Source organism: Misgurnus anguillicaudatus, chromosome 21 (assembly GCF_027580225.2).
Source record: "Misgurnus anguillicaudatus chromosome 21, ASM2758022v2, whole genome shotgun sequence".
In the NCBI taxonomy this organism is placed as follows: Eukaryota; Metazoa; Chordata; class Actinopteri; order Cypriniformes; family Cobitidae; genus Misgurnus; species Misgurnus anguillicaudatus.
The window spans coordinates 23,957,807-23,973,264 of NC_073357.2; the positions used below are offsets into that span (position 1 = coordinate 23,957,807).

General features: G+C 37.0%; 1 protein-coding gene across 2 annotated transcripts; it reads left to right on the forward strand.

Annotated features, from left to right (window-relative positions):
* Positions 1 to 320: 320 nt before the first annotated feature.
* On the forward strand, positions 321 to 12,949 carry wrap53 (WD repeat containing, antisense to TP53). Of its 2 annotated transcripts, XM_055198116.2 has the most exons (12): positions 321 to 557; positions 822 to 914; positions 1,033 to 1,369; positions 4,206 to 4,389; positions 4,486 to 4,581; positions 4,841 to 4,949; positions 5,251 to 5,339; positions 10,124 to 10,347; positions 10,909 to 11,120; positions 11,551 to 11,654; positions 11,746 to 11,889; positions 11,993 to 12,949. In XM_055198116.2, the coding sequence occupies exons 3-12, from the start codon at positions 1,132 to 1,134 to the stop codon at positions 12,228 to 12,230; spliced, it is 1,638 nt and encodes a 545-aa protein (XP_055054091.2). In that variant the 5' UTR covers positions 321 to 557; positions 822 to 914; positions 1,033 to 1,131; the 3' UTR covers positions 12,231 to 12,949. The 2 variants fall into 2 exon arrangements, with proteins under 2 accessions (XP_055054091.2, XP_055054082.2); XM_055198107.2 differs by lacking the exon at positions 822 to 914.
* Positions 12,950 to 15,458: the final 2,509 nt, after the last annotated feature.

Genomic DNA, 15,458 nt, shown 5'->3' on the forward strand with positions numbered 1-15,458 from the left:
ATAGTATTGCTTTAGCAGCTCAAGATTAACGTAAATGTAGTGATGTAAGTATAAAAATGTCTTCAGACAGAGATTTTTTACTGCCACCTAGCGTTCTTGTGTAATGTCCTTTATAAATCCGCTGCAAACAATTTGCTTGTGAAAAGAGCAATAGAAAAAAAATAGGAGACTATTATACCAAAAGTCATTTAAAGTCTCATTAAGACCATGATTTATCCCCATTCCTCCAAAAACAAATCATACATATATACATAACAGTATTAAAATACCATGAACATAGACCACGGTGCTGAAACAGAAAATGTTCCAAATCTCGCGAGAGTCAGGTGACCTGGCAACATGTGTAGCGCGGGCATGGCGGCGCCCTGTGATTACAAATACGCACCGTGAGTTCTTGTTGACAGTACTCGTTGCTTTAGCGCAAATACCCTTAAAGACGTGATTTTAAAAATATAATAAAACACATTTGTGGAAGAAGATCTTTTTGATCCAGAGCTAAAGATTCGTACGGTTATGCGCATTTCAACTGAAAAGAACGAGAACAACAACAACAACAGGTAACTTAGAGTGTCTGTTTGAATAGTTCAGTCAAAATTTACTTGTCGTGTTTTAATTGTGGATTTTGTTGCAGTTCGTAACCTGTTGGGGATGGCATGCCTATGCAAATAGTGTTTTTTCCCTGATTTGTAGTCAGACTTTACATTCATGCATTTTACATATACAGAGTTTGTCAGTAACTTATGTGTGTTTCCTATGATCGAATCAATGTCCTTTGCGTTGCTTACACACTGCTAAATTGCGAGTTTTGTTTTATTCTTTAGTGTAATGTGGATTATAGATGTTGCTTCATGTTTCATTCACACAAACAAGTAATAATTTGGCCACCAGCAGTCCAAAAGAGCAATCCTTGCACTGTAAGTCAATTTGCATATAAGTGTGTGCCAAATGTCTTCGGCTCATCTTCAACTGAAAACATAATTGTGTTTTTTCATTACTAAGTCAGTTGAATCGTTTTTCTTGTGTGCTTTCCAGTTTTGTTTAGGATTGTGATGAGTTCTTCAAAAACTGAAAACACATCAGTGTCTTAAGACCAACAAACCCATAGCCAAATCGACCTGTCAAGAAGACAGGATGTCAGGTGCAGGAGAGACCAGTGATGGTGCTGCGGGGCAGGAGGCTGAAGCTGATGGCGAACCTCCTCATGGGGCTTGTCACCTGGAACAGGTGAAGGACGATAAGGAAGCACCACCGGCAGCTAAACAGCCTCGACTGGAGCACGCGTGTCTCGATTTACCCACGACGGAGTCGCTTGTTGAGCATGCAGCAGATTTAACTGGAAGTCATGGGAATGCTGGGACAGAAGAAGAGGGTGAGGTCATTTCAGAGTCATGTTTGGCACACTATCAGTTGCTCTGTATCACGGATGCTATTACGTAATATAAGCCCCATGTTTGGACCATATGTGGTACCCTTTGCCTTGCTAGTTAATCCAGCCAGCTTTAAATCATTAAACGTAAAAATCATAAAGCACCGTGGGTCGCTTTGGATAAAAGCATTTGTTAAATGTAATTGTAATTGTAAAATTAGAGCTACTTCAAATTTTTGGATTTGATGTTGTTAGTCAAGGAGTAGAAATTAACATTTTGAATATTATTTCATGGTCAATCGCATGTAAAATAGCTGCTGTACGTCCTCTACAGCACATTATAATGTAGAGGTAGAAGCATGCATTGTCATTGACTATGAATTACCAGAAAGCCAGATAATCAGTTTGAGTCGTTCTGATCACAAGACTAGAAGACTAGAAACTATCTGCCCACATTCGTTCCTAGACTGGGTCTTCTGGATCATTGCATATCCTTTTCTGATTCATCAAACCCTATCATATGACCTTTACGCTACCGAAAGATGACAATGACCAGCCGCGGTATAAACTCACGCCAGGGTCTCGGTTATGAAATTCAATACAAACGGCTGAAAAGGATAAACCTTTTATAAGACTGTGGGTGCATACATGCGCAAGAGGCAAGCTATTATTAGATTTATAAACTTTTTCACACCTATACGTAGGTGCATGCCAAGTGTGCATGTATGGTAATGTTTCACTCGTTTCGTTAATTTTAAACAAAAATGCTCTAATGTAAACAGTTCCTGTATCACAGTAAAATCACTTTAATCTTTTGGATATAGATATTTAAAAAGTAGCTTAACATACAAGCAGTGTAATAAAAAGATGTTTTATATACAGCAGGGGGAGCCCACCTCCCTACATTAATGTCCATAAGCAAATATTTCTTATTTGTAGTAAAACTATAGTACAATATGGTAATCAATCCACAATTAAAAACTTTTACTAGGGCTGTCGCGATTATAAAATTTGGCTGTTGGTTAATTATCTAATAAATTGACGATTATGACGATTAATTGCCTGTTTTAGGACTTTGATGATTAATTGTCTTTTGATGATCTTTTGCAAGGTTTACCTAGCAGTAAATATTAATACACACAACACATGTTTAAAAATAATTATTTAAGGAAAATCTTTCAAAAACTGAAAATACTTCATAAGAAATAAACATAATAAAGCGTCTGAAAATAAAAATGCAATCAAAATAAACGGACTGTACCAGAACAGGCCTTAAATAGTAGCCAATCCTACTAAGGTCATATTAGTACTGGACCACATGTCTTTAGTGGCTGCAAAAAAATAAATTCCTTACAGATCCTTAAGAATAGCATCCTTCACTTCCCTAAATTTGGAATTGCTGTTTTGGAAATTTATGTTTTACCTGGCAGTTTATACTACTTATCAAAGTTTTGCAGCATTACTTTAAATGCTGTTTTTCCACTGTATTAAATGGCTTTGCAATGCATCTCGTTACGCTGTCGGTTAAAGAGCGCCATCTTATACGGTCTCGTTTATACAGGTGCTGCAGCTCCCCCTTGTGTTTTTTAGAGAGATGTGCAATCATTGTGGTGATCTGAAATCATCGCGATGAGGTCAAACAATCACAATGAGACGATTATTTAATAATTGTGATTGGGCAGCGCTCCGACATATGGTGCTTTCGCACTTTAGGCGACCCGAGTTCGATTCCCGCTTCGTGGTCATTTGCCGATTCCATCCCCCTTTCTCCTCCCTGTACTTTCCTGTCCTCTCCTTAAAGGGATAGTTCACTTTAAAATGAACATTTTGTCATCATTTACTTATCCTTATGTTGTTCTAAACCTGTATGATTTTTTTTCCTGATGAAACCACAAAAAATATTTTGAGAAATGATGGTAAACACACAGCAGTACTTGACTATTGACTTCCATAGTAGGAAAAATATTTTGGAAGTATTGTGATAAATGAAGAAAATATTTTGATAAATAATGGTAAGTACACAGTTGACCATTCCATCATATATTTTTTTCCTACTATGGAAGTCTAAGGTCACTTACTGCTGTGTGTTTACCATCATTTCTCAAAATATCTTCTTTTGTGTTCACCAGAAAAAATAAATTCATACAGGTTTAGAACGACATGAGGATGAGTAAATGATGACAGAATTTTCATTTTAAAGTGAACTATCCCTTTAATCACTGTCAAATGAAGGCAAAAATGGCCAAAAAATTATAAAAAATTTTTTTTTAAATTCTGTAATTTTTCATCCTTGTGTTGTTCTAAAACTGAATTTCTTTTTTCTGATGAACGTAAAATAAGATATTTTGATAAATTAAAGAGGTAAATACACAGCTGATTGTACCATTGACTTCCATAGTAGGAAAACAAATATAATGGAAGTATTGTGATAAATGATGAAGAAGATATTTTAATAAATGATCGTAAGCACACAGTTGACGATACCCATTGAATTCCATTGTATTGGTATTTTCTATTATGGAAATCAGTGATTACAATCAGCTGTGTGCTTACCATCATTTATCAAAATATCTTGTGTTCATTAGATAAAATACATTTATACAGGTTTAGAACAACTTAAGTGATGAGTAAATGATGACAGAATTTTCATTTTTGGGTGAACTATCCTTTTAACCCATATAAATTGTTTTGAGAAATTACGATGTTTTAAGTTCCCAGTATGAATTCCGTGAAGTAAAACAAGTTAATGAGCGATGCTTGTTTTAAAGCGTTTAGTAAAGTCTCATACTGACATATCAACTGTAAATTACAGTGTTTGTATTTAATTGTATCCTTTTAGTGGCCAGGCATTCAGAAAATGAAATGGCAAGTGTTGTTCAAGGAAAGGAAGTGGAAACGGAGCTGAAATGGCATGAAAATGGAGAAGAGAACAGAGAAGTGTTCGCACAGACCGAGGAAGAAAGAGTAGATGAGACCGAGGAGGAGGAGAAGAGTCCAGAGGACATTTCTACAGAGCAGCATTAGTGAGTTCTGGTTATGTTTTATGTCCTAACATCTGTACAAGTGTGATGTGATAATTACACTAAGGTATTGCAATTTTTTTAATTCTGTATTTGCAGTCATGGCCTCGAGTTCAGCCAGAATCCACAGATGTTGACGGGCTCCTGGGCTGAGTACACCCACACCACTGAGAATTACCTCAGAGGCTGCAAATGGTGATCATTCACAAAGCTACACACTTTTGATCATTGTATTATCCAGACTATATCACAGAGAGCAGATTCTGGCCAAGCAGAACAGTAGAGCGAAACGCTAAAAATGCAGAGATTATGAGTTTGATTCCCATGAAATGTATGTGATAAAAATTATTGATGCAATGTACGTCCCTTTGGATAGAAGTGTCTGTCAAATGCATTAATGCAAATGCTAATGTAAAATCTAATACTACTTTGTTTTTTTTACCTCTTACCGCAGGGCTCCAGATGGTTCCTGCATTGTCTCAAACAGTGCTGATAATGTTCTGCGTGTGTATAACCTCCCACCTGAGCTATACAGCAGTCGCTGGGACATGCTCTCTGAGATGGTCAGCCTGCCTACTTACTCCAGTTTTATATAAATGATCAGATTCTTCTGTTTATCTTTTGTCTAGTGCTTAATATAATTTATTTTTTTAAAGTAAAAAGTCTGGTGTTGTCCAGTGTTCAAACATACTTTAAAGAGGATTCTGCTTTACAGTTCCCTCTCTATACATGTATATTGGCACTTTTCACATCTTGGCTTCCAAAGCTATGAAATGATTTTAATGTTATTACTTAGAAGCTGTGTGGAAAGACTTTAGACAGAAAATTACCTCATAACACTGTTTCTTCTTGATGTGTACTTAGAGTCCAGTGCTGAAGATGGCAGAAGGAGAAACTATCTATGACTACTGCTGGTTCCCAAAGATGAGCTCCATGGACCCAGACACATGCTTGTGAGTTTATCTAAATGATTGACCGTTAACCAGGGTTCCCACGGGTCCTTGAAATCCTTGAAAGTTTGTGAATCTGGGGGGAAAAATTCAAGGCCCTGGGAAGTTTTTGAAAATATACATACATAGATAGATAGATACAGATCATTGAAAGTGCTTGAATGCATTTTATGCAAGAAGTTTTCTGGAAAAAAAAACATATTATTCCCGGTGAAGTGTATGATAATATTAAATTTCTAGCCTTTTAAGCACACGTGTTAAACTGTTCACTTGGAATGCTTATATTTTCCGTATGCGAATGTGGATTCATACCAAAATGCTTTTTTGCATAGTTGTGTTTGACACATGAAAACGTCTCTGGTTACGTATGTAACTGTTGTTCCCTGAGAAGGGAACGAGACGCTGCGTCTCCCTTGCCATACTTCCTGCGTCCCTATAACACCGTCTTTGGCAATATTTCAGATAGCGATATACTTCCTGGCTCCTGCTTCACTCTGTCTTTGTCGTTATGCCTCACCATTGGTTGAATTTGATATACACATTCAGATGCACTTACCCCTGGAGGTGTCCCCAAAGTGTCACCGCAGTGATGCAGCGCGAGTTCCCTTGAATGGGAACTGTAACAATGTATCTTAAAAGGTAACACAATGTAACCTTGCTCTCACTTGAAATGTGTCCCCACATTAATTCCTTGAATTTGAAGGTATTGGACCTGGAAAGTCCTTGAAAGGTCCTTGAATTTGAAGTTAACTAAGGTGTGGGAACCCTGGTTAACTCTTTCCCCGCCAGCGTTTTTTTTTTTTAAGTTGCCAGCCTACACCAGCATTTTTCATGATTTTCACAAAAGTTTAATGCCTTCCAGAAAATGTTCTTCTTTAAATATATAAACATACAGTATATCTGCTTTCAAACAAAAACCGTTTCATCCTACCTTAATTAGTTCTCTTCTTATCACTTCTCAAATATGGGTAGGTTTCTTCAAAAATTCCCAATTTTGAGCGAAAAGCTTTTGATAAAGTAAGAACTTTGTGTATGGTTTGAGGATCTTTCTGAATCTGATCTCTTTCACGTGAGGCATTGCTTCTGGGTTGTATAAGTTGCGGAAGATATTATTCACCTGGTGGATAATAGCGGTATTGCGGATTACAGGAAATGAGTGACAACAGAACGCCGCAAGTAAGGAAGACAGAGGAAAGAAATGAACAAGTGCGATTGGTAAATGAATAGGGTTTGGTTTTATACTGTGTGAGTGTGACCACCAAGTTTGACTGTATGGCATCTTGAATTGTTGTAAAGTAAATATGTGAACACGTGAATGCAGCATGTGAATACAGGGAAATACATGCTAGTGAATCGCCATCATTTAGAAAGAAGATCGCTTTTATAGACGGTTTCAGCAGTAACAACATAAACAAGCGGCTGTCGCGGTCCGCACGTAACTTCAGGTAAACTCCGCTAAGAATAAATAACAACAAAGTTCTTTAAACATAGTTTATTTATATAACAAGCAAAAAACAACAACACATAGATTACCTAGAAAACCAAAACATTAGTTATTTTCGACGAGGCATTTGTTCAAGAGATCAGTTTAGCAACTAGTCAGACCAATAAAAAAACAAAACCGGAAGTAAAGTTTGGATCCAGACGTGTATCACGTGCGTCCGATGAAACGTCTATATATGAATCAAGATCGTGATTTGCACCTTTAACTCATTCCCCGCCAGCCATTTTTTGAAAAGTTGCCCGCCAGCATTTTTTTGGAATTTTCTCAAAATGCCTTCCAGGAAAGTTTTCTTCTAAAAAATATATAAACATACAAATATATCAAATGAAAGAACAGACCCTCAGCTTTCAAACAAACAATAAACAAATAAAACGGGGAAAAAAACTTTCATCTTATCTATAATTTTTTCTCTGCTTATAAACTCTTAAAGGAACAGTATGTAAGAAATGTATATCAATTAATCATAAAATGGCCTTGATATATCACTAGACATTAAGAAATCATTTTCATTTCAAATACTTATATCACTGACAACAGTGGCCCGGCCAGGATATTGTCATTTAAAAAGTGGAGTTGCAGCCCTCAACTGATGTTTATGTTGTCATTTTGTGTATTGGCCACCAGTTGTGTAATTGCAGTAGCAATTTTAGCCACAAGTTTTGTGATTGCAGTACCAGTTTTGGCCACAATCCTACATACTGTTCCTTTAAATATTGGTATTTTGCTTTAAAAATACAGATTTTTTAGCAAAAAGCTGAAATAATTGTATTTTTGTGAAGGAATTTTGTTAGAGATCCGATTTAGAACGATTATCAAAACATACACACAGTTTAAAATTAGTAAATAATGTTTTGGCTTCAGTTTTTTCATAAATTGGGTAAGTGCAGATCGTGAGGCAGATTAACATAAAAATTAATCAGGAACATGTTTTCTCTTAATTGCCGAGAAAACTCGTCAATGGCGGGTAAAGAGTTAACATAAATGTATACTTCAAGCCAAATGTTAGCTTTTTTTACTTACAATCTCTTCTCTGTAATGTCATCATACTTGGTACGTCTTGGTATCCCACAAAGGATACAACTTAAAGGCAGAGTAGGCAGGTTTAAGTAAAAAAAGTCTAAAACACTTTTTTCCAAATTTGTTTAAACTGACTTTATATACCAATACATAAGTTAAATGTAAGTACTTTGAATAAGAGAGTATAAAAATCAAGTGTCTGTAGACCTCTCACGACTGTTTTAAACACAGCTAATTTTTCCATTCACTCCACCCCCTCCCTTCTGGGTTTCTTCTGAAGCCACGCCCCCAAAACACGAACGCGCAACGCTGACCGGCTCTGCTGGGAGAAGCATTTTCCGTGAGACGAGCGGAGAGGAAGGAGCGCGGTGCATGTAGTAACATCATGTCACAATCACATGTAATAATACACCTAACTTTATCACTATAAATATAAACAAATACGATAGCTTTAAGTACTCACTATTAAGCTAGCATATCGATACTGGTAAAGTTTAAAATATATTTTTGTTTGATTCGGTAACAAACGAGCTAGTTATATTCATAAGACAAAGCTAAAAACAGGTTGCATTGATACACGTTTTTTTATTACTATCAGTTACAATGTGATGAAGGTGAATTTCGTGGAAGATTCATAACGCATACAGTGTTTTGCATGTAAGAGTTTCCGTGATGAAAGCATTGTTGACTCTGATGAGGACTACACTCCAGAGACAATACCGCTACTGCATCGTCGACTCAAGGAAAATTTTTACTCTTGTTTGATTTCTTCGTTTATTCCTTGTTTGCCTTCGCTGACTGTATATGCAGGTACTGTGAGTTCTGAATGCTCTTTCTCTGCCGTACTTTTGCTCTTCCTAGATTTCGTGCCTCGTGCACGTTCAAATCAATCGGGTGTGCGCATGTGTGGGCAGATCCCGTAGCAACAGGGGTGGTGCCATGGTCGCGAAAGTGAGTGATAGTCGCGCAAACCAATCATTTGTTTCGTCCCGAATGGAAATAATGAACTGTGTTTAAAACACATGTGAGAGGTCTACAGACGCTCGAGTTTTGTACTCTCTTTTACTTACACTTATGTGTTGGTATGTAAGGGCAGTTTGGGGAAATTTGTAAAAAAGTTTTTTGGATAATTCCTGCCTATCCTGCCTTTAATGCAAGTTTGAAGTGACATGAGGGTGTATAAATGACAGAATGTTCATTTTGGGTGAACTATTCTCTTTAGGTCAAATGATCCAATTGTCAAGGGATTTCCACAGTCCTTTTTAATTACCCGTGGCTTACAGATGGACTTGGGTTATAATTTCCATCTGTGTTTAAAAAGCCGTGTTTAATTAAGCTCCTGTTGTTGTTTTAGATCCACATTTCTGTGTTTGATGTTCTTACAATGATTCGTGCTGATGAGCCTCGTCTCATCCTTTGCACAAAGTGGCGGCATTGCTTGGCATCCATACAAAGGCAAAATCAATGTAAGACACAGCCTCCAGTGCGCTATTACTTTAATTTATAGTCCTTTGTGTGTTTGCTATTAGTAGTAGTAGTTTTGGAATCGTTTAGGGATGATATCAGAGGATCTTATTCTTCCTTGTTGAGTGTATTTGACGCGTGGGAGAAAAGCCAGTGGAACAGACATTAGTCCAAATCAATGATAGTCATCACAGATAACAGGCAGGTTAGCACCAAGGGCTCTTTCAACTGTGTATCAAATGTTGTTTTGGTATTGCTGAATCCGCCCTGCGGCGTCCAAAAACAACATGCATGAGAAAAGCGACAAGTCATGAGGCCAAGGACGAAACAGCTCACTCAAGAACTCTCTGGGTTGTGCGCTAACAATGTGTCGTCTTACAACATGTTCATTCTTTTGTTAACAGGTGTTTTTAATACATTAAAATCCCTTTTTTGAAGCTTTGGCCTTTCATCCTTTCATAAGCGTAATGTTCTAGCCGTCGGTGTTGGCTGAAGAGCTGTAAGAATGTCCACAGGGGTTGATCATTAACTCTGACTTTGGATTGGTTCCCTCCAGGGGAGTTGCTTAGTATTCAGGTCATTCATTTTTTGTCTATCTTGACTCAAGTCATTTGGCGTAGTTTCTCATTATCCACTGTAGAGACAGAACATTGGATCTATTGTTAATGGCTCTTTTGTGTTGCCGGCCTGGAGGGAAGCCAGGCTGACTGATGTTTCTGCAAAACCTTGTATTTCCCCAAATAATAATAAATTGGCTCAGGAGATTTTTGAAGCGCAGATACGTTTTCTCGTTCTCTTTCAGCATCGCCAGCAGTAGCCGGGACAACCCGGTCCACATATGGGACGCGTTCTACGGGGACGTCCGTGCATCGTTTCGACCCTACAACCACTTGGATGAGCTGACGGCGGCCCATTCCCTGTGTTTCTCGCCGGATGGCTCTCAGCTCTACTGTGGTTTCGATAAAATCGTCAGGGTCTTCCACACCGAGCGTCCTGGGAGAGAGTGTGAAGAGAGGCCTACCATGGGTGAGAGACTTTTTTATGTTGAAGAATAATCTCTCCCACGCTTTAAAAGGTCTTTGATGGAGATCTTTAAGTGTGGAATGCCTGTAATCTCATTTCATTGTTTTTTGTTTGTTTGAGGGGATTGGTTTCAAACGCATTTGTGACGGTAAACACAAATTTGGCTTGATTGCGCTAACATGGCTGTAATCGAAACAGTCACTATGGATATAATTATCTTGGCGTGTTTGAAGAGACTGACTCGTTTTGGTTTTAACACCGCTAGTGTAATTATTGGTTTGGATTTGATAGAAATAATCTTTGTTTAGGCTGATGTATGAAGGGTTGAAAGATACCGCCAGCGCCACAATCGTATATAATGCTGTTTCACACGCCATTTTAATTTGGCAATCTTTTGGTTTGTGTCCATCTAGACCCAAAGGCTGGCATCCATACAACAACAGTTTCTTATTAACATAACCAGTTTAGCCATGTGGTAGAAATATTAACCTGAACTAATGAAGGCATCTTTGTTTAATTTTCTTTTTCCCGCTCATTTTGTACCCATTCTTCTTTTGTTGGAAGTCAAGAAACAGGGTCAAACGGGCATCATCTCCTGTATTGCCTTCAGTCCGTGTCAGTCCATGTACGCTTGTGGCTCGTATTCCCGTTCGACTGGCATTTACTCTTGTGAGGACGGCTCTCTCCTGGCTTTGCTGCCCACCCGACATCATGGTGGTCTTACACACCTGCTATTCTCACCTAATGGCTATCACCTGTACACAGGTGGACGCAAGGTCAGTGGGCTTATACATGCTATGGTATGACCTTGGTGAGGGTAAATGGTTATTCGGCTATTCGAAGGGTCACAGTATCACTGTATTAACTTAATAGAATATTTAATTCATCACCAATAAAATCAACACAAAGTTAAAAAGAAGCCCTAAACTATTCATTAAACGGACACTCTACTTTTTTTGAAAATATGCTCATTTTCCAGCTCCCCTAGAGTTAAACATTTGATTTGTAAAATTTTGGAATCCATTCAGCCGATCTCCAGATCTGGCGGTACCACTTTTAGCATAGTGTCCCTTTTAAACTCTCTGCAAAGCTTTAATTGAATTTGTGTTGAATATGATGTGCCGCTATTTGCCCACACAGGATATTTTTGGCTTGTATTGAAATCTCAAGCATGTCTGGCTCTAATACTATGTGTCACTGCCTCAGGACTCCGAGATCCTGAGTTGGGATCTTCGGGAACCGGGACGGGTTCTGTTCTCCATGCAGAGGAGCGTCGATACCAACCAGCGTATCTACTTCGACCTGGACCGGTAGTATTACGATTACGACAAACAAGATTTAGCGCGTCCCCGCGTATGCTTGTGCATTTGTGTCATATTGATATATGTGTGTCTGATATAGATCTGGTCAGTATCTACTGAGTGGGGACACAGATGGTTCAGTGTCAGTATGGGACACCCTCACAGCACCACCTGATGGAAATGAAGATTTACTGCAGCCTGTGTTGCAGTTTCAGGCACACAGAGATTGTACTAATGGCATCAGGTACAATCAAGATATTATTTAAAAAATAGTTATGCAGAAAAATAATGCAAATTTTTTGTTTTCTAAAAATCTGCCTCTCTTTGACATTAATTTGTTCTTGCAGTGTACATCCTTTTATGCCACTGCTGGCGACCTCCAGTGGTCAGCGTCAGTTCTGCTGGCCATCTGACAGCGAGAAATCAGAGTCCGATTCAGAAGAAAATGTGATGATTTCAGATGGTGTTCGAAAAGACAATGCTCTTGTGCTCTGGTGGGCCGGCCCTGTGGGATCAAGTACTGTGAGCTCAACCAATGAGAGGGAGCAGGAGGAGGAGCCAACAGTACTACAACAGAGAGCTTGAACTTTTGAATCTGACAAAACTGCATTTGTAATGTCTTATAATAATGATTATTTTTCAGATTGTAATTCTTAGTGTATTTTATTTACTGAACATTTTTTAAAGTCTTTTTCAGAAGGTCTTGATATTGGGGTATCTTATACATTTTATTTAAAATGTTTTTTGTGTCTAAGCTTTAGGACAATCAGTGACTGCCTTAAAGCCAAAATAGAAATAAATAAAATCTAAACCAGTTTTTACAGTGCATTAAAAAGTAACATTCATTTGAAATATGAATATACAATTTTTTTCATAAATTGTGCTTGTAAGTGATTCAGAAATTGTCCAGTTTTTGCTGGAGCTTGATGCCTATCGCGTTCAGTTTAGCAGCACAGATTGTTCATTTTTTATTTCAACTGGAGATTTTTTTTAGGATATACAATTAGTTTTGTGTCTGACTTCTAGTGTATAACCTCAGTGAACAATACATGGTTGTTACTGTCTGAAACTGAGGTTCATCCTTGTTAAATGTGCCATATATACTACAGTGAGCAGCTGTAAATATATTTTTGTAAGCCAGTAATCTGTTTTATTGTGAGTAAATGAGCTTGGCTATGTGCCTCAGTGCTTAAGCTGAGTATCCTACAGGTATGCTTATGTTTGTCTGTGTGAGTTTGTGATTTTTTTCTAATATTGGTGTCTTGACACAATGTTGGAGTGTTTACAAATGTACACCTTTTTAAAGCATTACCTTGATTGTGTGTGTTTATTTTTGTGCCCGACTGTACTTTTCCCTTTAAAGCAGTGAGTTTTACAAAGCAAATGTTTTAAATTTGCCAGTATTATATAGGCAGTGTGCAGACTGTCACATTATACTGTAGGCTGCAAAAGCTTTCGTCATTTGTATAAAATAATAACACAAACTTTGTACAGTTTTTTCCTGGATTGAAAGTCACCCAAGTGAGGTCTGCTTGTATTTTATGGTTCTGGCTTCTAATGGAAACCGTGAGTCGCAGTGGTTGAAAAGATAAATAAACTGGGCTGTTTACATCAACAAAACATGGCCAGTTTTTCTTCAGTCACTAAAATTTTGTCATTTTTGGTGTTTAAAGGGATAGTTCACCCAAAAATGAAAATGCTGTTATCATTTTTCTGATGAATGCGATGGAAGATATTTTGTAATCGATCAGAAGCCCCATTGACTTCCATATATATATATATATATATATTTTTTTTCCTATACCATGGATGTGAATAAGGCCTTTTGATCGGTTTGGTTACAAACAAAATATTTTCCTTTGTGTTTACACAAACAACAAAAATGTATACAGGTTTGTAACAACATGAGAGTGAGAAAATTATGACAGAATTTTAATTTTTGTGTGAACTATCCCTTTAAGCAAGCATCACTATCACACATGCTTATTTTAAGCTTTCAGGATTTTAACATACCTCCCCAACAACCATCCATAGAAACCAGGGGCCAGTTGTTCAAAAATAATCAATATGGACTTTGTCTATCGGATTAGATCAAAATTTAAAAATGGGTTGTTAAAAAAAGAAATTTTGAATTCGTATTGAATCACAAAATCCAATCTTTTTTTCTAGGTTTTTTGATCAAATCGCCACTTTGTGTTGTTTAAAACCTTTTAGTAAGATTGGGATTTGTTTGATTCCAAAAAGTGGATTCTGATCCCAGCAGAAGGGTGGATTTCAGTAACACAAATGCAATAAAACTTCTAAAAAAAAGTTTACTAAAACGTATAAACATACAGTTCGTCTACAATACAACATTTTTATCATGTGATATTTTGAAATGTATAATTTTTTTGTTGAAATTTTGCTCTTGATTAGTACAATCTTTATAAAATAAATTGATATTTATGACATTGGTCTACCATTTAAACCTTCCAGTCAATTAAGAAAGAAAAAAGTCCATATAAATCCATCATACAGCAATAGCAAAAAAAAAATAAAATAAAATGTAACATTTAATTTTAACAAAGGTAATCTTTAACATTATCTGTGATTTTGCACTGTACAGAAAAAACTTTTAAGGAAAAGTTAAAAACATATAGCACTATACTATATAAAAAACAGCAAGTACTTAGGTCACTATGGGGCCTCCCCAGGCAGCATGGATACAGAGAAAAACATAATTTCTGGTTAAAATACAATAATTACAATATTAGGAACTGCCTGCCTTTTTTATGCATAACAAAGAGCTAATAGTCAACAGTGACATGTGATCCTAGTTAGGACACCAGTAATCCAGATTTGCTAATCTGAAAAGGTGTGTATCTGGATCAGGGTGATTCAAAGCAATTTTGCTTTGAAAGGACAAAGTGAGATCAATCAAAACAGCAAGGTAATACAAGTCATTTGTACCTACAGCAATCAGATTGCACAATAATAGATTAAAAATATCTGTTGCACTTTATTTCACCCTTCTGCACATCCACGCAATTTCTTTTTAAGTATAGTTTTTTTATCTTTAATCTTATTTATTTATTTATTTATTTATCTATGTATTCTCTATTTATTTTACAGCTTTTTTATGAAATGTCTTTGTGATGTTTGTTTGTTCATGTTTTGTGAGACTTGTGTTGACCACACAAATTTCCCCTTGGGGATAATAAAGTTTACCTTGACCTTGAGATGGTTTACCTGATCCTGGATAAAACATGGGATTTCCAAATCTGGATCATTTTGATCCCGATTAAACTAAAACCTCTATTTAAAAGTTACTTTTTTATCCAAAGTAAAATAAGATCCTCAGGGTGCTTTCTCACCAGTACGAACTACAGCTCAGTTTTCAATCAATTTTGATTTCAGATGATGGTCCATCTACAGAAGAAATGCTTGCTTGTGTTTTGTGAGGATAACTGGTTTCCAGAGGATGGAAATGAAAACTTGTATCATCTGCATAATAAAGGAGATCGTCATGAGAGATAAAAACTTTACTGAGTGATATTGCATGATGGAAGTGGGGGCAAAGAAAGGGCCACACATTATTTTATCCAGAAACTGCAAGAAAATCCCATTTAAAGATTGCTATTTTCTGATTAATTTAACATTTCATTTCAATAGTATTTCAATTACATCGTCATTCCAACATTTTGTGCCTTAAAATATCCATTTTATTTCCATTTTGGCCTCCACATTTCAAGCGAAATATGACCCACAAATGAGCATGAACCCTAAAGCGAAAACATCTCAAATGACACGCACTGTGGGAGGCTGCTCATAAAA

Excerpts from the sequence above, each read along its gene's own strand:
- wrap53 (XM_055198116.2), top strand. The coding sequence starts at position 1,132 with ATGTCAGGTGCAGGAGAGACCAGTGATGGTGCTGCGGGGCAGGAGGCT. Across the intron at positions 4,582-4,840 it reads TACCTCAGAGGCTGCAAATG|GGCTCCAGATGGTTCCTGCA; the intron begins GTGATCATTCAC and ends CTCTTACCGCAG. Across the intron at positions 11,890-11,992 it reads GATTGTACTAATGGCATCAG|TGTACATCCTTTTATGCCAC; the intron begins GTACAATCAAGA and ends TTGTTCTTGCAG.